The 22,277-nt window shown below is 39.0% G+C and overlaps 1 protein-coding gene across 8 annotated transcripts in view; it reads right to left on the reverse strand.

Moving 5' to 3' along the window:
- Positions 1-20,703, reverse strand: part of SMARCAD1 (SWI/SNF-related, matrix-associated actin-dependent regulator of chromatin, subfamily a, containing DEAD/H box 1) — an 89,877-nt gene extending 69,174 nt beyond the window's left edge. For 4 of the 8 annotated variants that reach the window (XM_060416875.1, XM_012179672.5, XM_042251240.2 and 1 more), the window contains exons 1-2: positions 20,582-20,703; positions 19,735-19,973 (exon numbers count right to left, since the gene is read on the reverse strand). In XM_060416875.1, coding sequence (XP_060272858.1) covers positions 19,735-19,924 — 190 coding nt within the window. In that variant the 5' untranslated portion in view covers positions 19,925-19,973; positions 20,582-20,703. Of the gene's footprint in view, positions 1-19,734; positions 19,974-20,248 lie in introns of all 8 variants that reach the window. The other 4 variants (XM_060416877.1, XM_060416873.1, XM_060416874.1 and 1 more) reach the window with 2 other exon arrangements.
- Positions 20,704-22,277: the final 1,574 nt, after the last annotated feature.

Below are 22,277 nucleotides of genomic sequence, written 5' to 3' on the forward strand. Positions count from 1 at the left end.
AATTTTATAAATGTTTAATGTGCCTGGGGTGAAAAACCACTTTGGGGGAAAAAAAAAAAATCACAGCTATGTTAACTGCCATTTGTATGAAGATACTTACAAATTTTGATTTTTATGTAAAGTAATAAAATGATAGTCTAATTCTTATCAAATAAGTATTAAAGGTACTATGAACTCTGCTTTTACACAGTGGTCCTGATATATCACAAACCACAAATAAAACTAAAAATGAAGACCTTTATTGCATCATAAATTTAACCTAAACTTAATGCATATAATTCAGAAAACTAAGATCATGGCATCTGGTCCCATCACTTCATGGCAAATGGATGGGGAAACAGTAGAAACAGTGGCTGACTTTATATTTTAGGGCTCCAAAATCACTGCAGGTAGTGACTGCAGCCATGAAATTAAAAGACACTTACTCCTTGGAAGGAAACTTATGACCAACCTACACAGTATATTAAAAAGCAGAGACATTACTTTGTCAACAAAGGTCCGTCTAGTCAAGGCTATGGTTTTTCCAGTAGTCATGTATGGATATGAGGGTTGGACTATAAAGAAAGCTGAGCACTGAAGAATTGATGTTTTTGAACTGTGGTGTTGGAGAAGACTCTTGAGAGTCCCCTGGACTGCAAGGAGATCTAACCAGTCTATCCTAAAGGAGATCAGTCTTGGGTGTTCATTGGAAGGACTGATGTTGAAGCTGAAACTTTAATATTTTGGCCACCTGATGTGAAGAGCTGACTCATTTGAAAAGACCCTGATGCTGGGAAAGATTGAGGGTGGGAGGAGAAGGGGACAACAAAGGATTTGATGGTTAGATGGCATCACCAACTCAACGGACATGAGTTTGAGCAAACTCTGGGAGTTGGTGATGGACAGAGAGGCCTGGCATGCTGCGGCTCATGGGGTCGCAAAGAGTCGGATACGACTGAGTGACTGAACTCAACTGAATGCATGTAATTTTAACAGTTCAACAGGTGTCCAGCTTTTTTAAAAGGGCTATGACAAAATGATTTGGACTGTCCACTTTTCTTTAAAAAGCTTTTTTAAAAGTGAAGAACAAGCTTTTCAAAGAAGTCTTATTGTTTGTTTGGGGGCAGGGGAGTGGCGGGTGGTAAAAATTCTTTTAGTGAGTAGTAGGAGCACTAGAGTTTCTTGAACTGATTATATATTCATCTTTTCTTTAATCTTCTCCTCTTATCTTCCCAATCCAGGGATCGAATCCAGGTCTCTCACATTGCAGGCAGATTCTTTCCCATCTGAGCCACCAGGGAAGCCCAAGAATACTGGAGCAGGTAGCCTATCCCTTTTCCAGGGGAACTTCCCAACCCAGGAATCAAACTAGGGCCTCCTGCATTGCATGCAGATTCATTAGCAGCTGAGCTACCAGGGAAGCCCTACTTATGATATACAGATTATAATACAAAATATATGGGGAGGACATAATTTTAAAATTCACATTTAATATGCTTTATTAATAAGATAGAAAAAAAAAGTTGGGCTTTCTTACAGGCTTCAACTGGCTCAGCTGGTAAAGAATCCACCTGCAATGCGGGAGACCTGGGTTCGATCCCTGGGTTGGGAAGATCCCTTGGAGAGGGCAAAGGCTACCCACTCCAGTATTCTGGCCTGGAGAATTCCATGGACTATATACTCCAGGGGTTGCAAAGAGTCAGACATGACTAAGTGCCTTTCACTTTACTCTCTTATAGGTACTGAATTACTAAGAGCTTTTACTGGATATGCAATGTTCACCATCAAAAAATATACATTAGACTGGTCCAAGAGAGTAGAGTAAAAGGACACATGTTCATCTCCTCCTGCAAGAGCACCAAGACTGCAACTGGCTGTTAAACAGCCATTAACAGGAGGACACTGGAGCCCACCAAAAAAAAAGACACCCCAGACCAAAGACAAAGAAGCTGCAAGGAGATGGTAGGAGGGGTGCAACCATAATAAAATCAAATCCCATATTCACCAGGTGAGTAACCCACAATCTGGAGAACAATAATACCAAAGAAGTTCTCCCACTATTGGGAAGGTTCTGAGCCCCATGTCAGGCTTCCCAACCTGGGGATCTGGTAAAGGGACTGGGAATCCCCAGGAATTCTGAATTTGAAGGCCAGCAGGATTTGATTATAGGACTTCCACAGGACTAGGGGTAACAGACTTCACTCTTGGAGGGCACAAACAAAATCTTTAGAGTATCAAGATCCAGGGGCAAGGAGCAGTGGTCCCACAGGAGACTGAACTAGACCCACCTGCTAGTGTTGGAGGGTCTACTGTGGAAGCGTGGGTTGGCAATGGATGGCCACAGGGACAAAGGCACTGGCAGTAGCAGTCATGGAAGGTGCCCCTTAGGATAAGCCCTCTTGGAGGTTCCCATTAACCCTACCATAAAGCCCACAGACCCCAGGGCTGAATTGTCTCAGGCCAAATAAGTAATAGGGAGGAAGCAAAACCCCACACATCAGCAGATAATTGGATTAAAGTTTTACTGCCCACCACAGTAAGTCCCAATTTTTCCCATGCTCAGTCCCTCCCATCAGAAGCTTACACAAGCCTCAGCCTCATGCACCAGAAGGCGACAGAAGCAGCAAAAAGAACCACAATCCTGCAGCACTAGAACAAAAACCACATCACAGAAAGTTAACCAGAAGGAAAAGCAGAGGGTTATGTCCCAGATGAAAGGACTAGATAAAACCCCCTGAAAAACAACTAAATGAAGTGGGGATAGGCAAACTTCCAGAAAAAGAATTCAGAATAATGATAGTGAAGATGATCCAGGATCTCAGAAAAAGAATGGAGAAGATGCAAGAAATATTTACCAAAGACCCAGAAAAACTAAAGAACAAAGATGAACAATACACTAGAAGGAAGCAAAAGCAAAATAACTGAGGCAGAAGAATGGGTAAGTGACCTAGAAGACAGAATGGTGAGAGTCACTGTTGCAGAACAGAATATAGAAAAAAGAATGAAAAAGAATGAAGACAGCCTAAAAGACTTCTGCCGCTGCTAAGTCACTTCAGTCGTGTCCGACTCTGTGCGACCCCATAGACGGCAGCCCACCAGGCTCCCCCGTCCCCAGGATTCTCCAGGCAAGAACACTGGAGTGGGTTGCCATTTCCTTTTCCAATGCCTGAAAGTGAAAAGTGAAGGTGAAGTCGCTCAGTCGTGTCTGACCCTCAGCAACCCCATGAACTGCAGCCTTCCAGGGTCCTCCGTCCGTGGGATTTTCCAGGCAAGAGTACTGGAGTGGGGTGCCATTGCCTTCTCCAGGGTTCCCAGAAAGAGAAGAGAGGGAGAAAGGACCTGAGGAAATATTTGAAGAGATAATAGCTGAAAACTTCCCTAACATGGAAAAGGAAACAGTCAACCAAGTCTAGGAAGCACAGAGAATCCCAAGCAGAATAAACTCAAGGAGGAACATACTGAGACACACAGTAATCAAATGACAAAAATTAAAGAGAAAGATAAAATATTAAATGCAACAAGGGGAAAAACGACAACATACAAGGGAACTCTCATTAGCCTATATTAGCTGATTTCAACAGAAACTCTACAACCCAGAAGGGAATGGCATGACATAATTAAAGTGATGAAAGGGAAGAAACTACAACCAAGAATACTCTACCCAGCAGGACACTTGTTCAGATTCAGTGGAAAAATCAAAAGCATTCCAAACAAGCAAAAGTTAAGAGAATTCAGCACCACCAAACTAGCTTTACAACAAACGCTATAGGAATTTCTCTAAGCAGTATGCACGAGAAGGAAAAAAACCTACACAAAATAAACCCAAAACAATTAAGAAAATGGTAATGGGGTCGTGTGCGTGCATGCACACATGTGCTCAGTTGCTTCAGTCTTGTCCAACTCTTTGCGACCTTTTTGACTGGAGCTTACCAGGATCCTCTCTCCATGGGATTCTCCAGGCAAGAATACTGGAGTGGGTTGCCATGCCCTCCTACAGGGGATCTTCCTAACCCAGGGACTGAACTTGACATACATATTGATAATTACCTTAAACGTGAATGCATTAAATGCACCAACCAAAAGACAGACCGGCTGAATGGATGAAAATGTGCATGTATGCACTTCCACTTATCACATCACTCTACATAACCCCTCAAATTGTATGTAATTATTTTATATTGTTAGGTTAATCATGTTTCCATTATGGCTTGCAATTGTAATTCTTTTTTGTCTGGCTATTGGTTGTGAAAAGTGAAAAACATCTTTTATTACTGTGGAAAAAAAAATATATATGTACATATACACATTAAACATGTATAGTACCCTGAACCAAGTGGCACCCTCACAGCCTGACTGGCAAGTAACTAACAGCAGAGGAAATGGTTTGATAATATGGAGGAATGAGGGAAGATTATAATACAAAAGCATTTCTCAAACTAAGGACCTCTTTTAAACTTCTCACTTTTAAAGAAAATGAGGGCTCCATAAGAGTCTTTGCTTATGCTGGTTATAATATTTACCTCATCAGAAAACAGTAACTAAGAAAATGTTTAAGAATTTATTTAGGACTTCCCTGGAGGTCCAGTGGTTAAAAAATCCTCCTGTCAATGCTGGGGACATCAGTTCAATCCCTGGTCCAGGTAGATTCCACATGCTGCACGGCAACTAAGCCTGTGTGTCATAACAAGAGAAGCCACTGCAATGAGCAGCCGGCGCACCACAACTAGAGAAAGCGTGAGTGCAGCAACGAAGACCCAGCACAACCATAAAGAAAACAAGAACACGAGGAAGGAAGGAATTCTTAAAAAAATGTAGGAAGAAGAAAACTATATTCCTTCCTCCCCTCATCCCTCAAATTCAGTGAGACAAGTAGCACTGTTTTAAATCTGTGAAGATTCCTGGTTTAATAGAAAGACAGCTAGAGTCTCATATCTGTTTGTGCAATTATCTGCTCAAGTGTATTGTTTATGTTTGGTTTACAAAGGAAATCATGCCTCACTACAGTTATATAGTTAAGGAAGGAATATTTTTCAAAAATAAAAAATAGCCTTTTTACTTTACTGTGGGTATTTTTTGACACTGAACCCAAATTTGACAGATGGTAGTTTTTCTAAAGGTTGTTGCAATGTGGAGTCTGAAATGATGAGAACGAACTTTTCATTCTGTTACATTAAAACCCTCCAGTCAATCTTGCACTTTAACAGCCCCTTAACCCACACATTATTTTTTTAAAACATTGTGTGCATTATCTTTTGGAAAATATTGGTTCACTCACTGATTAATGCATATCTTCCAAATGTTGACACACGTCATATTTTTTTACAAAAACGATATTCATTAATCTCACCACTGGTCTCTAAATATCTGGAGATTGTCAAATCACATTTGTAGATATGTTTTTCAAAACTCAAAAGTTTCCTCTGAAACTAGAATTTTACCACTTGCATAAATACTGTCAGTTGTTTTCCTTGATACCAGTTCATTTTTTGAAAAAAAAAAAAAAAAAAAAAAGTCTGTTAAATACCTGTCTACATAATGCGGTTTGTCAGTCGTTCTTTTAAATAACAATGGTGTTCTGTGAAAGAATGACAAGCTCAGCTCAAACTCAAAGCAACTGCTCAAATGCTTTCTCCTGAGACAACTACTGCACTCCAGCATGCAGCAAAGGGGAGTTCACATTTTGTTTCAAAAAATATTAAAATGGTGCCTACTGATAAAGGTTGATTTATTAAAAACTATTTTTACTGCTTCATCAAGAACATTCTTAAGTGAAACTGACATTTAAAAATTTTAAGGATACAATGACAATTTAGAACAGCTTGGAATCTTGGCCTCAATTCACGCTAGGGCACTAGCAGTTTTACCTACCACTGCTTTTGCATCATGAGTGCAAATACCAATATAGTGAAAAAGGTGAGCAATGTTTTAATATTATTATGAAATAGTTTTAACCCTTTTGGGTCTGAGGGACCTCAAAAATTCACAGGTCATACTTTGAGGACTAAAGGGATACAGTAAGAGCTTTATATAAAATATCAACTTCCTAGTATCAATAATCTGGAATTAGAATAGTACTCAAGTGATTAGATTTGTTTGTTTTGACTATTTTCAGAAGTAAACAACAGGAAAAATAGCTAACAGCCAATGGCCAAAGAGATATTCCTGATGTAATGACGTTTTATGACCCAAGCAAAGAAGCACTTTTAAGCAGCAGCACAAAGGAGACAGGAAGGAAGCAAAAAAGAAAACTATAGAAATGAGGGAAACAATGTGAAAACTAGAAACAATTATAAGACACTGGCTACTACTCAACTGACTTTATTGCATGCCTGCTGTATTTAAGGCACTGTACCAAGAGGTGGGGGATATAAAAGAAAAAAAAAAAAAGGGGCAAGTTACAGTTCCACTTGCCCTAAAGAAACTAATAATAGGAGCTAAAGAGCCATGTACATAAATAGCTATGTTATGAATCATAATTTGTGCCATGTGAGAGGAATCAACAAAATGCTAAAGGAAAATAAGGGAAAACAGCCTGTCCTTTCATGTAAAAATAACTTTAAAATCCTGTTTTAGGAACAGAAGATGGTATTTTCCCATTATCAAAGGCAATGGGAACCTACATCATTAGCATATGTAAGAAGAGTCCAAGATTCAAGGGAATAAGTGCAAATGAAATTCTCCATTAGTGGTGTGCAAACAGAAGACAAACTTATATCCTAAATTTTTCCAGTATACATTTATTTATTTTGATATCTAAGTCTACCATAACACAAAAGGATTTAAACACCTGCCACTGATTCTACCTTTCCAAGGGATCCCAGATCAAAAACTATTCCAAAAAAACAAAAAAATCACTGCTGGGAGATTATGCATTCACACAGGAAAGTCTAAATCAATTTGTTAATCCACAAATAAAGGTGAGGCCAAAGAAGAATGAAAACACTTAAACCTTTGATTCTGTCCCGTAGACTTATGTAAGTGTGCCTTTTTGCCATAACTGTGTACTGTTCTACATGATTCAATTCTCTAATATGGCAACTGACTTTCAAGGCCATTCCTAGTGAAGCACATCAGACAACTGCCCCTTTAAAAGGTTTATTACCAAAAACACAGATTATAAATTCTGGACAGTCTTGGGCTTCCCTGGTGGCTCAGTGGAAAAGAATCTGTGTGCCAGTGGAGGAGACCTGGGTTTGATCTCACCTGCTGAGGAGCAACTAAGCCTGCGTGCCCCAACTACGGAGCCCGTGCTCTAGAGCCTGCAGGCCTGCATGCTCTAGAGCCCGTACTCTGCAACAAGAGAAGCCACCACAATGAAAAGCCTGTGCTCCACAACTCACCACAAGAAAGCCTGCGTGGCAATGGAAGACCCAGTGCAGCCAAAAATAAAGATTAAAAAATTAAGAAAATACAATCTGGACAGTCTTAATTTGAATGCCACAGTAGACAGGGATCTTCAGCATCTTAGATAAATCAAACTATCTCTGATGAAAGCTATCAAAAAAGAGAAAGAATACACTAAAAGACTGAATAGCAGTTTCTAATACACTAGCTTAAAATGAGAAACAAGAAACATTTCAGGCTTAAGCCAAAAGGAAAGGTAAAGATAAATAGAAAAAATGTAAAGGAAAGAGTAATCTGATTTATAATGGACAAGGTCAAAGTGTTGAACCTGAAAAGTACTTTTTAATAACAGAATTTATATCTACATTAGAAATAAAACTGACATGTACAAATGCATTCTAATAATGAAACGCACAAACATGGCAGGATACATAGAGCAAAAAGTCAACAGAGACAAATATGAGGCTTTAATTGCCTTGTCTAAACTCTTAATAGAAAAGACAGCACCAAAACAATTAAGATATAAAAAGATATTTTTTAAACTATTTTGATTGGTACCCACTGTAAGAGACAAATTATGGATTATGACCCTAAACATACAGATCACTAGATAGAGTTATATAACAAAGGTCTCATAGGCTGTGCTGTTACACTTTGATAATTTTCTATTTATTGCACTCTGAAAATAAGTTATATGCATTCAGCCAGGATCCAAGAAACTGACTTTATGACACGTTTGTAATCCAGTTTGAAAAAAGATATAAATAATAATTCATTATTTTTGACATATAAATAAATCTGTGATTAGATTATGTGTTTTCAAGTACTCAGAGCTTGTATAGAAATTCTTTAGTAGGCCAAAAAGACTATCTCAGTAAATTCATCAAAGATGAAATATTACAGACTACATTCTCTGGTCACAAAACGTAAAATTGGAAGTAAATGTTAATAAGAATGTTGAAGCAAAATTTCAGTTACTTGGATATTAAAAAAAAAAAAAAAGAAAAACAAAACAAACCACTCCTTTAAACTTTCAGGTCCAAGAAGAAGAAAAAGCAAAAACATATTAAAATCTATAGTACAGGAATACCTCTTTTCTTGAATTTCACAGTGGTTTTTTTCTTTTTTTTACAAATTGAAGGTTGATGGTACCATATGTTGAGCAAGGTTACTGACATTTTTTCCAACAGCATTTGCTCACTTCATGTCTCTCTGCTATATTTTGGTAGTAATTCTTGTAACGTCTCAAATATTTTATGGTGACGTTTCTTACGGTGATCGGATATCAGTGATGCTTGATATTATTGTTGTAATTGTTTTCAGTTCAGTTCAGTTCAGTCACTCAGTTATGTCCGACTCTTTGTGACCCCATGAATCGCAGCATGCCAGGCCTCCCTGTCCATCACCAACTCCCGGAGTTCACTCCAGCCATCTCATCCTTGGTCATCCCCTTCTCCTCCTGCCCCCAATCCCTGCCAGCATCAGTCTTTTCCAATGAGTCAACTCTTTGCATGAGGTGGCCAAAGTACCAGAGTTTCAGCTTCAGCAGCATTCCTTCCAAAGAAATCACAAGGCTGATCTCCTTCAGAATGGACTGGTTGGATTTCCTTGCAGTCCCAGGGACTCTCAAGAGTCTTCTCCAACACCACAGTTCAAAAGCATCAATTCTTCAGCACTCAGCTTTCTGCACAGTCCAACTCTCACATCCATACATGACCACAGGAAAAACCATAGCCTTGACTAGATGGACCTTAGTCGGCAAAGTAATGTCTCTGCTTTTGAATATACTATCTAGCTTGTTCATAACTTTCCTTCCAAGGAGTAAGTGTCTTTTAATTTCATGGCTGCAGTCACCATCTGCAGTGATTTTGGAGTCCCAAAAAATAAAGTCTGACACTGTTTCCACTGTTTCCCCATTTATTTCCCATGAAGTGATGGAACCAGATGCCATGATCTTCATTTTCTCAATGTTGAGCTTTAAGCCAACTTTTTCACTCTCTACTTTCATCAAGAGGCTTTTTAGTTCCTCTTCACTTTCTCCCATAAGGGTGGTGTCATCTGCGTATCTGAGGTGATTGATATTTCTCCCGGCAATCTTGATTCCAGCTTGTGCTTCTTCCAGCCCAGCGTTTCTCATGATGTACTTTGCATAGAAGTTAAATAAGCAGGGTGACAATATACAGCCTTGATGTACTCCTTTTCCTATTTGGAATCAGTCTGTTGTTCCATGTCCAGCTCTAACTGTTGCTTCCTGACCTTCATGTAGGTTTCTCAAGAGGCAGGTCAGGTGATCTGGTATTCCCATCTCTTTCAGTATTTTCCACAGTTTATTGTGATCCACACAGTCAAAGGCTTTGGCATAGTCAATAAAGCAGAAATAGATGTTTTTCTGGAACTCTCTTGCTGTGGCTCAGATCATGAACTCCTTATTGCCAAATGCAGACTTAAATTGAAGAAAGTAGGGAAAACCACTAGACCATTCAGGTATGACCTAAATCAAATCCCTTATGATTATACAGTGGAAATGAAAATAGATTTAAGGGACTAGATCTGATAGACAGAGTGCCTGATGAACTATAGACAGAGGTTTGTGACATTGTACAGGAGACAGGAATCAAGACCATCCCCAAGAAAAAGAAATGCAAAAAAGCAAAATGGCTGTCTGGCCAGGGATTACAAATAGCTGTGAAAAGAAGAGAAGCAAAGGAGAAAAGGAAAGATATAAGCATCAGAATGCAGAATTCCAAAGAATAGCAAGAAGAGATAAGAAAGCCTTCCTCAGTGATCAGTGCAAAGAAATAGAGGAAAACAACAGAATGGGAAAGACTAGAGGTCCCTTCAAGAAAATTAGAGATACCAAGGGAACATTTCATGCAAAGATGGGCTCGATAAAGGACAGAAATGGTAATTGTTATAGGTGCCCCAAAAGCATCCATATAAAATGGCAAACTTAACTGATAAAACGTTTTATGTGTTTTGACTGCTCCATCCACCTGCCATTTCCTTCATCACTTTCCCCCTCTTCCAGCTTCCCTATCCCTTAAGACACAGCAATAAATTGGGTCAGGTACTAACCCTCCAATGGCCTCTAAGTATTCAAGAGGAAGGAATAGCTGCACATTCCTCTCTCTAAAGAAAAAGAAATGTTTAAGGTTAGTGAGAAGGCAGGTCAAAAGCAAAGACAGGCTGAAAGTTAGGCCTCTCGCAGCAGTTAGCCAAGACGTGAATGCAAAGGCAAAGTTCTGGGAGGAAATTAGAAATTCTACTCTAGTGAATCTACAAACTAGAAGCCAAACAGCTTTATTGCTGATATAGAGAAACTTTTAGTGGTCTGGATAAAAGATTAAAAACCAGCCTCAGCATTCCCTTAAGCCAAAGCCTAATCCAGAGCAAGACCCTATCTCTTCCATTCTATGAAGGCTGAGAGAGGTAAGGAAGTTGCAAGGAAAAAAGTTTGAAGCTTGAAGCAGTTAGTTCATAAGGCTGAAGGAAGTAGTTGTCTCCATAACATAAAAGTGCATGATGAAGCAGGAAGTGCTGATGTAGAAACTGCAGCAAGATATCCAGAAGATCTAGCTAAGATAATTAAGGAAAGTGGCTACACTAAACAAGAAAGTTTCAGTGTCAACCAAACAACCTTCTAATGGAAGAAGATTCCATCTAGGACCTCTAGAGCTAGAGAGGAGAAGTCAATGTCTGGCTTAAAAGGATAGGCTGAGTCTCCTGTTAAGGGCTAATATACCTGGTGACTTTAGTTGAAACCACTGCTAATTTATGCTAAATCTACTCTGCCTATGGTCTATAAATAAATGGAACAAAGCCTGGATGACTGAACAGTTGTTTATAACATTGTTTACTAAGTATTTTAAACCCACTGTTGTTACACCTACTGCTCAAAAAAAAAAGGACTGCTTTCAAAATATGACTGCTCAGGGAATTCCCCAGTGGTCCAGTGGTTAGAACTCTGGGTTTTCACTGGTGAGGGCCTAATTCAATCTCTATATGGGGAGCTAAGATCCCACAGATGGGAAAGAAGAAAATACGGATGGATATATTTATAATGTGGTGGTAGGGAATGGCTTTATCAGTTCTGATGGGGACCTAAAACCATAGGCCTTAAAGAAAAAGATGAACAAACTGACCATCTAAAAATGGAAAACTTTTCTGTTGTAAACAACAAACAGAATTAAAAGACTGGAATTAAAAAAAAACCTTAAAGCAATTTAATTGTTCATTAGCCTTTTAAAGATTAGAAAGGTTTGCAATATTCTGGCCTGGTATGAAAAAGCAGACATCTGAAAACCAGGCTGTAGTTTAGTGCAAACTGGTAAAACTATTATGATGGGTTATTTGGCAATTACTAAAATATTAATTCATATTCCTTCTAACGTGACAATTTCATTTCCCAGAATTTTTCCACAGACTGTACACAGGCAAAAACATCAATATAAAAGAATGGTCACTACAGCACTCTTTAAAACAAAAAAAAAGAAATAATCCTAAACAACCAGTGTCTATTAACAGGGAACTATATGAATTATAATACATCAATGTATAAAACATACTGTAGTCACTAAAACCTATTCAAGTATAGCATGTTCTATATGAACATGGAAAATATTTTAAAAAATCTACTTTGAGGGGACGTTCCTGGCAGTCCAGTGGTTACGAGACTGCACTTCCACTGCAGTAGGCATGTGTTAACCCAGCTGGGCAACTAAGCACATGCAGCACGGCATTTGGGGGACCTCCCCCCAGAAAGTCTATAGTGGGCTGCATTACAATATACATAATACTATTTTATCTAGAAAAACAAAACCAACAACCTAGAATAAATATAGGTAGGGAAAAATATGAAAAAATGAAAAGAATACCAATGCTAAATGAAAATACTACATTAGAGTCTCTCCATTACACAATTGTCATAATCATTTTTATATAACACTTTATTTTGAAGAAAGCACAAAAACTAAAAAGGTAGAAAAGCAAAATAGACAAAAAAATGTACATTTAAAATGAATTTAAAACATTTAGACTCACAGTACTTTTAGAACAACTGAGCACTAATCTTTTTAACAAATAACGACTCTTCAACTAATACTAGCAGACATTAGGAAACCAGAATTTCTATCCAAAGATAAAATAAGGATTCACATTTTGGCCACACACACTTAAGAGGACTCAATAGTTAAAGTATCACTCAATAGTTAAAGAATCAGAGGTTAAAATGATACATGCAGCTTCATCATTCAAATGATCTTATTCATTTTGATTTCAGAGAACAGACAAAAGAAGTGAAGTCCAAAAGTGATAACTTAAGATTGCACAATCCGTTAAGTGGCAGAGCATTGCTCCTTAGAAATCTTTTTTGAACTGGTATAATTAAAAAAATTTTTCCTCTTATTAACAACAGTTACTTTCAACATGATGACCACACCAAAATGGCAACCACTGTAGAAGACTGACTATTTCATTAAGGAAAGAAATCCATCAAGCATACACTGAAGCGTTCCTCCATTCCAAACTCAGAACCACCTATGAATCATGTATTTTTCTCTTTCACTCCCATTCCCCTGGGTAAAATGTGTCTTTATTTTTTTCTCAAAGTTAAACAGTCCAGTTACGGTTGCACTCCTACCTCCCTGATGCCTCTCATCAGATACCACCCCATCGTTCATCCTTTCCCCTCCACTAGCTTCTTTCCCTCAGCTAAAATATACGCTCAGTTTTCAATTTCCTCAGACATCTTTTCTTGACATTATTTCCTCATCAAGCTGTTTCTCTCTTTCCCTTGTTGGAATAGGAGTCTTCACCTGCTTACTTTTCTATTGAAACTGCTATGGGCCAACAGGAACTTTAATTTCAAAGGAAAGTGGTCTCTGTTCAGATCTCATTCAAACTGATTTCTCTGCAACATTTGATACTGTTCACTATACAACACCTACGTGGAAACTCTCCTTTCTTTTGCTTTCAGGGCACTACCATTTGCTTACTATTCTGTCATCCTTTATATCTTTCATTGGTTTCCCTTCCTTTATCCATTTTTAAATACTGATGCTTCTTACTATCTATTTTGTTTAGAACATTTTGGGTGGGGGGGCAAATTTGGAAAACTCAGCAGTGGCCACAGGACTGGAAAAGGTCAGTTTTCATTCCAATCCCAAAGAAAGGCAATGCCAAAGAATGCTCAAACTACTGCACAATTGCACTCATCTCACATGCTAGTAAAGTAATGCGCAAAATTCTCCAAGCCAAGCTTCAGCAATACATGAATCGTGAACTTCCTGATGTTTAAGCTGGTTTTAGAAAATGCAGAGGAACCAGAGATCAAATTGCCAACATCTGCTGGGTCATCAAAAAAGCAAGAGAGTTCCAGAAAAACATCTGTTTCTGCTTTGTTGACTATGCCAAAGCCTTTGACTGTGTGGATCACAATAAACCGTGGAAAATTCTGAAAGAGATGGGAATACCAGATCACCTGACCTGCCTCTTGAGAAACCTACATGAAGGTCAGGAAGCAGCAGTTAGAACTGGACATGGAACAACAGACTGGTTCCAAACAGGAAAAGGAGTACATCAAGGCTGTATATTGTCACCCTGCTTATTTAACTTCCATGCAAAGTACATCATGAGAAACGCTGGGCTGGAAGAAGCACAAGCTGGAATCAAGATTGCCGGGAGAAATATCAATAACCTCAGATATGCAGATGACACCACCCTTACGGCAGAAAGTGAAGAGGAGCTAAAAAGCCTTTCGATGAGTGAAAGAGGAGAGCGAAAAAGTTGGCTTAAAGCTCAACATTCAGAAAAGGAAGATCATGGCATCAGGTCCCATCACTTCATGGGAAATAGATGGGGAAACAGTGTCAGACTTTGTTTTTTTGGGAAAAAAAATCACTGCAGATGGTGACTGCAGCCATGAAATTAAAAGACGCTTACTCCCTGGAAGAAAAGTTATGACCAACCTAGATAGGATATTGAAAAGCAGAGACATTACTTTGCCGACTAAGGTTCGTCTAGTCAAGGCTATGGTTTTTCCAGTGGTCATGTACGGATGTGAGAATTGGACTATAAAGAAAGCTGAGCACCCAAGAATTGATGCTTTTGAACTGTGGTGTTGGAGAAGACTCTTGAGAGTCCCTGGGACTGCAAGGAGATCCAACCAATCCATTCTGAAGGAGATCAGCCCTGGGGTTTCTTTGGAAGGAATGATGCTAAAGCTGAAATTCCAGTATTTTGGCCACCTCATGCTAAGAGTTGACTCACTGGAAGACTCTGATGCTGGGAGGGATTGGGGGCAGGAGGAGAAGGGGACAACCGAGGATGAGATGGCTGGATGGCATCACTGACTCAATGGACGTGAGTCTGAGTGAACTCTGGGAGTTGGTGATGGACAGGGAGGCCTGGTGTGCTGCGATTCATGGGGTTGCAAAGTCGGACACGACTGAGCGACTGAAGTGAACTGAACTACCACAAGGATGACTCCAAAGTTGATTTCTCATATTCCAACCATTCTCTGAGCCCTAAACTCCAATGTTCAACCCTCTACTAGATCTTGCTACTAAAACATAAGCGGTAACTCAAATTCAACATGTTTTGGTATCTACCTCTTAATCCTGCTGCCTAATTCAGTTAGTGCTACTCACTCAGCTGTCCAAGCAAGGAATATCTGCATTACCTTTAAATCTTCCACATTTAACTGATCATCAAATATCATCATATACATATCATATAAAATGTCTCTAAACTGCCGGCTCTGTCATTTCCCTGTATTTAGGCTTCAATTATTGCAACAGTTTCATTACTGTTTCTCCCATGTTCTATAATGTATACCAAATAAAGTCCATTCTCCCTGGGAGAGCATATAAACAGGCCTCATAAAACCCACCAGTTTTTGTTTTTAAATCTTTTCTGCTTCATGCATACTGCCCTACACCTCCTCTTCTATAGATAACTTCACCTATTCCATTTGCATACCACATTCCAAGGCAACATGCTTTTATCCCTTGTTCACTGAATAAGCAATGAGTCATTTAGTGTTCACTCAGTCATTTCTTTATGATTTTTCTTGATTCTCAGCAGAAAGAGGAATAATTTTATCACTGTGAATTAGATTGTGGTCCTACACTGCTTAATATCTTCCCTTATTACAAGTTACCACATTGTGTTATTTTAACCATATATATTTATGTGTTCTTTCCTCTTGGTGCTCCTTGAGGATCATGCTTAGCTCAATGTTTTATTCTTTATGCATTAAACAGTAGATTCTCTCCTCTCACACTCATTTGTCACTGCTTTATTCTCTCCAAACCTGCTATGCTCCCAGAAAAGTAAAATAAAAAAGAAAATGTAAGTAGTAACGATTGATAACTCCAGGTGTTAATGAGAGTAAAATAAACCGAGGTCGGGGGAGGCGACCCACAGGTTAAGTGTATGCCCTCATAGCCAAATGCTGGATTAAGGGAGCCTGTCCTCTATCAAAGGTAGTTTCAAGTATCCAAGGCTAAAGATGACTGATGGCTATGGCACTGTTTCAAGATCATAAAGAGAAAGAGGAACATTTAAAAATACGTACAGAGCACTATTATCACCTATTCATCATTCAATACTCCTTTTTTCAACGCATACTTTGAAGGCCTGCTATACACCAATCACTGTTCTGAGCAATGGGGATGGATAGATAGGTAAACCAGGTCTTTGTGCTCAGATCTTACATTCTAATAAGTGGAACATAAATACATAATGCAAAGTTAGTGATGGATACTATACAGAAAAATACAGTAAAGGGGGTGAGGGTTGATACTTTAGAGAGTAATCAAGGAAAGACCTTCTTTAAAAAAGGTAACATTTCACTAAGTCTTAATGCACCAGCAGAGTCACATGCAGATAACAACAGAAAGTGTCTCGGAGGCAGATGGAAAAGCATATAGGAAGAAGGAAAGATTGAACAGGGTTTGGCATATTCAAGGAACAGTGTCCCTGTGGCACAGTAACTGAAGGAGAGTGGTATAAAATAAAATCTTAACTCTTAGGTAAAATAATTGGATTATCTGAGAAAGAGTGATAACAAGTAATTTTAACCACATACAATTTCTATCCTGTAAGTGGACTCAGACCCTAACACTGATGTAAATAAACAAATGTAGCATAATTCTATATAAGAGTAAATTACTGGTTGATGATAAAGAAAGGTCAGTATTCATATCCCACTGATGATACGTCCATTGATTTCCCAATGTCCATATTCAGTCTTAAATCCAATTTTAGTGTTGACCCCTCCACCAAACCGTGTGTACACACGCTCGATTGTATCTGATTCTTTAGGACCCCGTGGACCAGGCTCCTCTGTCCTCAGGATTCTCCAGGCAAGAATACTGGAGTGGGCTGCCACTCCCTTCTCCAGGATATCTTCCCAACTCAGGGATAGAACCAGGGTCTCTTATGTCTCCTGCACTGGCAGGCAGGGTTCTTTACCACTAACCGCCACCTGGGAAGCCATGGGCCCAAGGCCTGATGTTTAATTCAGCACCCCTCTCCCCCCATGCTAAGTTAAGCTGCTTTTGGGCTACTGCTAAACTGGCAGGCTCCCCTTGTGGCTAAGCTAGTTAAGAATCTGCCTGCCATGTGGGAGACCTGGGTTCAATCCCTGGGTTGGGAAGATCCCCTAGAGAAGAGAAAGGCTACCTACTCCAGTATTTTGGCCTGGAGAATTCCAGGGACTGTATAGTCCACGAGGTCAGAGAACTGGACAGGAGCGATTTTCACTTTCAAACTCAGGGCAGGACCTCTGATTCTCATTTGAATTTTTAAAGGCATACCCAAGGTCTTACAGTGGGTACTTCATACCTATTCTAATGCATAGAACTACCTTTATTCCCCTCAATTACTTAAACTAAAATTCTTAACATTCATTTTATCTCATTCCTACACAAGGACCCAGATGTAAAATCTTGCACTTTCTTACTCTGAAACGCTTAAGCCTTGTTCTTCTGTTTGTACTGCCATCAATGTTTGGATTAAAAGAACTTCCCAAATGATTTCTCTCCCTTTAAACACTACACTCTAGCAATACATAGGTTTCATGACTGTCAGTCTGATTTTTTTTTTTTTTTCCACAAAACAAGTTTCTTTCATTATTTTACCCTAGGGCTTCCCTGGTGACTCAGTGGTAGAGAATCTGGAAGCCAATACAGGAGACTTGGGTTCGATCCCTGAGTCAGGAAGATCCCCTAGAGAATGAAATGACAACCCACTCCAGCACTCCTGCCTGGGAAATCTCACAGACAGGGGAGCCTGGTGGGCTACAGTCCCTGAGGCTGCAAATATTCAAATACGACTTAGCAACTAAACAAGTACCTCTGGAGTACCTATAATATTAAATCTAAACTTTGCCTTACTTTTCAAGATTCTCAAAAATCTACAGGATCAATTACAATAATCTTTTCTGTAAGCAAAGCTCTCTCTTCCGAGTAGGATGAGCCCTCACCATTCCTGGAACAAACTTGATTTTTGGGTAATTCCCAAGTGTCATTAAGACTTACCCCACAATTTCTAAAGGCAGTCTCAGTTTTAAAAGGAATTTACATATGGAAAGCCCAAATAAAGAGAAAAGAAGTGAAGTCTCCTTAGGGAAAAAAAGGAAAGCAGAAAAAACACCTTCTGATTAGAAAAAACAACTAAAAATTTTACATTACTAATATTGATAAATAACTGAAACATTTCATTAAATTCAAATTTACAAAGTGTTTTTATTTTAGAGATGAAATAAAACTGTGGATCTCAGATAATCTGAGTGACTTGTCCAATGTCCCATTTAACTAAAATGAAGCAGAGGCTTCCAAGGACTCAAAATCCCATGCCTAAACCCTGGCCTTTCCTTCCCTACAGAATAAACAGATTAAAATATTTACTGTTAAAATATTAAAGTACCTGGATGTTTAGACCTTAACAGCAGCATGTTATGCAAACAAAATTATCTGCTGAAAGAATACACACAGGGATGTTTTTAAATCTTTCAGTGGTCTAAATTTAGGTAAGTTCAATTCTTCAGATAAACAAAGCCTTTCAAAATTTGACTCCTAATTACCAGTTAGTCAAATCTACCAAACTGTTCCATCAAGTTCCAATTACACCTAAGTATTTAAATTGTTATTCTAATGATAACTTGTAGGGACTGTCTTCAATGTTATATTTAAGTAGAACAGCAAACAAAATGGGATTATCAAGGGTAAAGACATATATTACCAATTCTGTAATTTAAAAGCTGCTTATGAAATACTGAGCTTTACACTAAAAAGGGTATTACTGAAATAAACATTAAAATATAACTTCTAATATTCCTTTCATCCTTCATAAGAAACTGAGTGACATAAATGATTAAAAGTTTAAGTTCAGGAATTAGATTGCTTGGATTTGAGCTCTGGTTCTATCAACTTCCCAACTTTACCCACCAGGTCTCATTTCTGCAAAATGTGGATAATATCTTGCAGGCTTGTTTTAAATAAGAGAATGTGAAGTACTCACCATTTATGACTAAAACACAGCAGCAGTTCAAATGAATACTAATGGTTAACTGTCAGAAGAACACAGATTAAGATGGGAATGCTAATTTTTGGCTCCTTCTCAAACCCTACTGTTGGTAACAATTTGCTGAAGAGATTAAAAAAAAACGAAGAACCACCATGAAGAACACCAATTATTGGGACTTCCCTGTTGTCCAATGGTTAAGATTTCAAATGCCAATGCAGAGGTGTGGGTTCAGATCCCTGGTCAGGGAGCTAAGATCCCAGATCCCTTAAGGTCATAAAACCAAAACACAGAAGCAATATGGTAACAAATTCAATAGACTTAAAAAAAAAAAAATGGTCCATATTAAAAAAAAAAAAAAACCTCAAAGGAAAAAAATTATTCATATGCACTTTGGAAGTCAGGTGGTTGGCAAAATCTGAATGTGACCTGCTCTTCATCTGTTCATAGACGTTTTCTTCAGGCACCTTGAATAAGTCTTAGCTCACAGCAAGTTATCAATTAGTTTTGGAGAAATACTGGAATGAATTTAAACGTTTGCCAATAACAGCCTCAAAATCTATCAAAGGACTGAATCACCTAGTTCTTTTTCCCATAGCTGCCATTCTGACCTAAATTCTGATTTTAGCTGCCATCACTGGGCCGTATTTAAGAACTTACCCAAAAGTGAAACAACTGTGGATGGATAATAAGTTGGAGGTACATGGTGCCTATGGCAGTCCCAAAGCTGTATGTAAAAGGGCATGGTGAAGGACAATGCATCAGTATGTGTAACATCAAGAACAAAAATCAGAATCTCTTCTGCTTTTCTTCTTAAAAAAACAAAACAAAACAAAAACAGGAAACTCTCTTGATGCTGTATCAATTTCCAACATTGTAACTCACCTGTTTTTTCAGTTACATCTGAATCAGGGGTGCCTGCCCTGCTAACTTCCCCTTCAGCATTCTCCTCTTCAGCACTAAGAGAGATTGGTGAAGAAGGGCCAGGCTGGGAGGGTTGAGGGGTTGCTTCGGGCGCTTCCTCAATCTTATTTCTTTTCTCAAAGCGAAAACGGTCCAGGTTGAAAAGATTCATATTGATATAAACTACCACTTCGTGGGGTTTGGAGCTTTAAATGAACTATCTGCAGGGAGAAATTAAAAGGAGAAAAAGAGGCCATGAAAAGAATATAAAATACAAAGCCACAGCAGCTCATTCCCAAGGCAATTAAGTGCCCGCAAACATGCCAGTGGCTCAGCATGACTGTTATGGCTGCGCTTCATTGTTAGGCCATAACAATCAGGTGGGCAGGGGTATCCTTTTAAAATTTTCCATTGCTTTTTTTCCACTCCCTCTCTCCCCCACCCCCGCCCTTCCTTCCTAGAACCACACGCTGACCCTCGCGCAACCTCCTCTTACCCCAGCACGCGCGGGCACGTTTCCCACGCTAACTCCCCTGCGGGCCTCGCGCCCGCCCACAGTGAGAGACTCCCTGTACTAAGATGCTCCCTGCCTCGAGAAAGGACGTGCCACGGCCCGTGCCTCCACACTGCAGGGACACAAAGGGGCCAAAGCAGGGGAGCGGCGGAGGCCGTGGTGGCGGGCACCCGCCCGGAAGTTGACGCGGCGCGAGCCCAGCTGAGAGGAAGCTGATAGGATCAAGAAAACACAGGGAAGATTCAGAAGTGCAGACTGCTGCGGCATCTCTTTCAACGATTGCTTGCTCTCTATCACTCTCCCCCTAGTACTTACAGTCTTGCAACTTCGGTGCGCTTAACAAAGACTGAAAAGCAAAAATAATTCTTGGCGTGCAGCGACGGTAGCCGGGCCGGGACCTTCTAAAACAGCACGGAGAAGCCCAATGAGCGCGTAGTGATGACGCAACACGCAACCTAGGCTTTTCTCTTCCCCAGCGACGTGCGAGGGGAAAAATGTCTAGGCGCGCGCCGTTGTCATGGTAACCCGTATCCGCCTCTTTCCCTTGGAAGCGCTCTTGTGGCCTGTTTCTCCAGGTTGGCCGGAAAGTTGTTAAGTAGAACAATAATAAATAACACAATGACAATAAATAGCCTAATAAGAATATTTAATATAATATCTGACATAATCTATACATTTATATAATCTGTAAACAGTATAACACCGTTGTTCTAAAGGCATTACGTATAATCGCAACCCTTTTAAGAAGCCTGTTTTTATAAAGGAAACAGGCCTGCAGATGTTAAGTAGTGAAGAGGGAAAATCGAGGTATGTTGAATTTAAAAGCGTATTAACTGCCTCTGCACTGTTGTTGGGATTATTCCTAGAGTGGAATATGACAATTCACGTATCTTGATAGAAGTATTACCTTAAGAATATTTCCTCTCTTTACTCCAACATTAGAATAAACAGTTTTTGAATCGTAATTTGATCCCCTGGTTGGCATTTACCTTGAAAAATTTCTGTAAATCATTCTTCTGCCAAATACGTTGGTCGTTGTAAACAAATTAACACTTTTTAAATCAGTGTTTTGAATTGTGTAACGTAAACCCACAATTTGAATTGTGTAACGTAAACCCATAATTACAAAAATTAATTTTGTAATTAATTATCTGGGTCCATAAGATTCAGGATCAATGACTGAACAATTGGGATTTACATTGTACCTATCCTTGATATCCCATGAAATGCCCTAGATTTATGCATTAACTTATAAATAGTAAATTCTTTTTGTTAATGAAAAATATTTGCTTTAGGATCTACTCTTAGCAATTTTCAAATATGCAATACAGTAGTATTAACTGTAGTCACTGTGCTGTATGTGTAATAGAAAAAATGAATCTTTGCTTTACATTCAGAAAGATCTAGTGTTGAAAATGGATTTGATTAGCTTGATGACTTTGGTCATATTGTAAATAACATCTCAGTTTCCTCATCTTTTAATTGTGGTTGATGATACTATTGACATCTTTGTTACCATTAGCGGCTTGTGTTCGTGCATATGGACACCCACCTCAAATGTCCAAGTCTGACACTACTTAGGAGTTGGCATAATTTTTAAAAAAGTATGCTCTGTTAAGTTTGAGTTTTAGATAAGCAATGAGTATTTTTTAGCATAATTATGTCCTATGCAATATTTGGAACTTGTCCATACTAAACAGTTATATGTTGTTCGTCTGAAATTTAAATTTAACATGGTGTCTTGTATTGTATTTGGCAAAGTTACATTCACCCTACCACTTTATCACCTCTTTGACCTAGGGACTTTTTGGCTGCACATTGGGTCTAAGGGTACAGATACTAGAAACACAATTGGCCCTCAACAGAAAAGACCTGGGGAAAAGTCACTGTTAGCCATTTTGGAGCCATGTGAGCAGAGTATTTTGAGAACCAAGTCCTCAAAAGCATTCCACCTTATTCCAAGAACTCACCTGATGATTTGAACAAACCTATTTGGTTATTTTAAGGAATA

Source organism: Ovis aries, chromosome 6 (assembly GCF_016772045.2).
Source record: "Ovis aries strain OAR_USU_Benz2616 breed Rambouillet chromosome 6, ARS-UI_Ramb_v3.0, whole genome shotgun sequence".
Taxonomy (NCBI): Eukaryota; Metazoa; Chordata; class Mammalia; order Artiodactyla; family Bovidae; genus Ovis; species Ovis aries.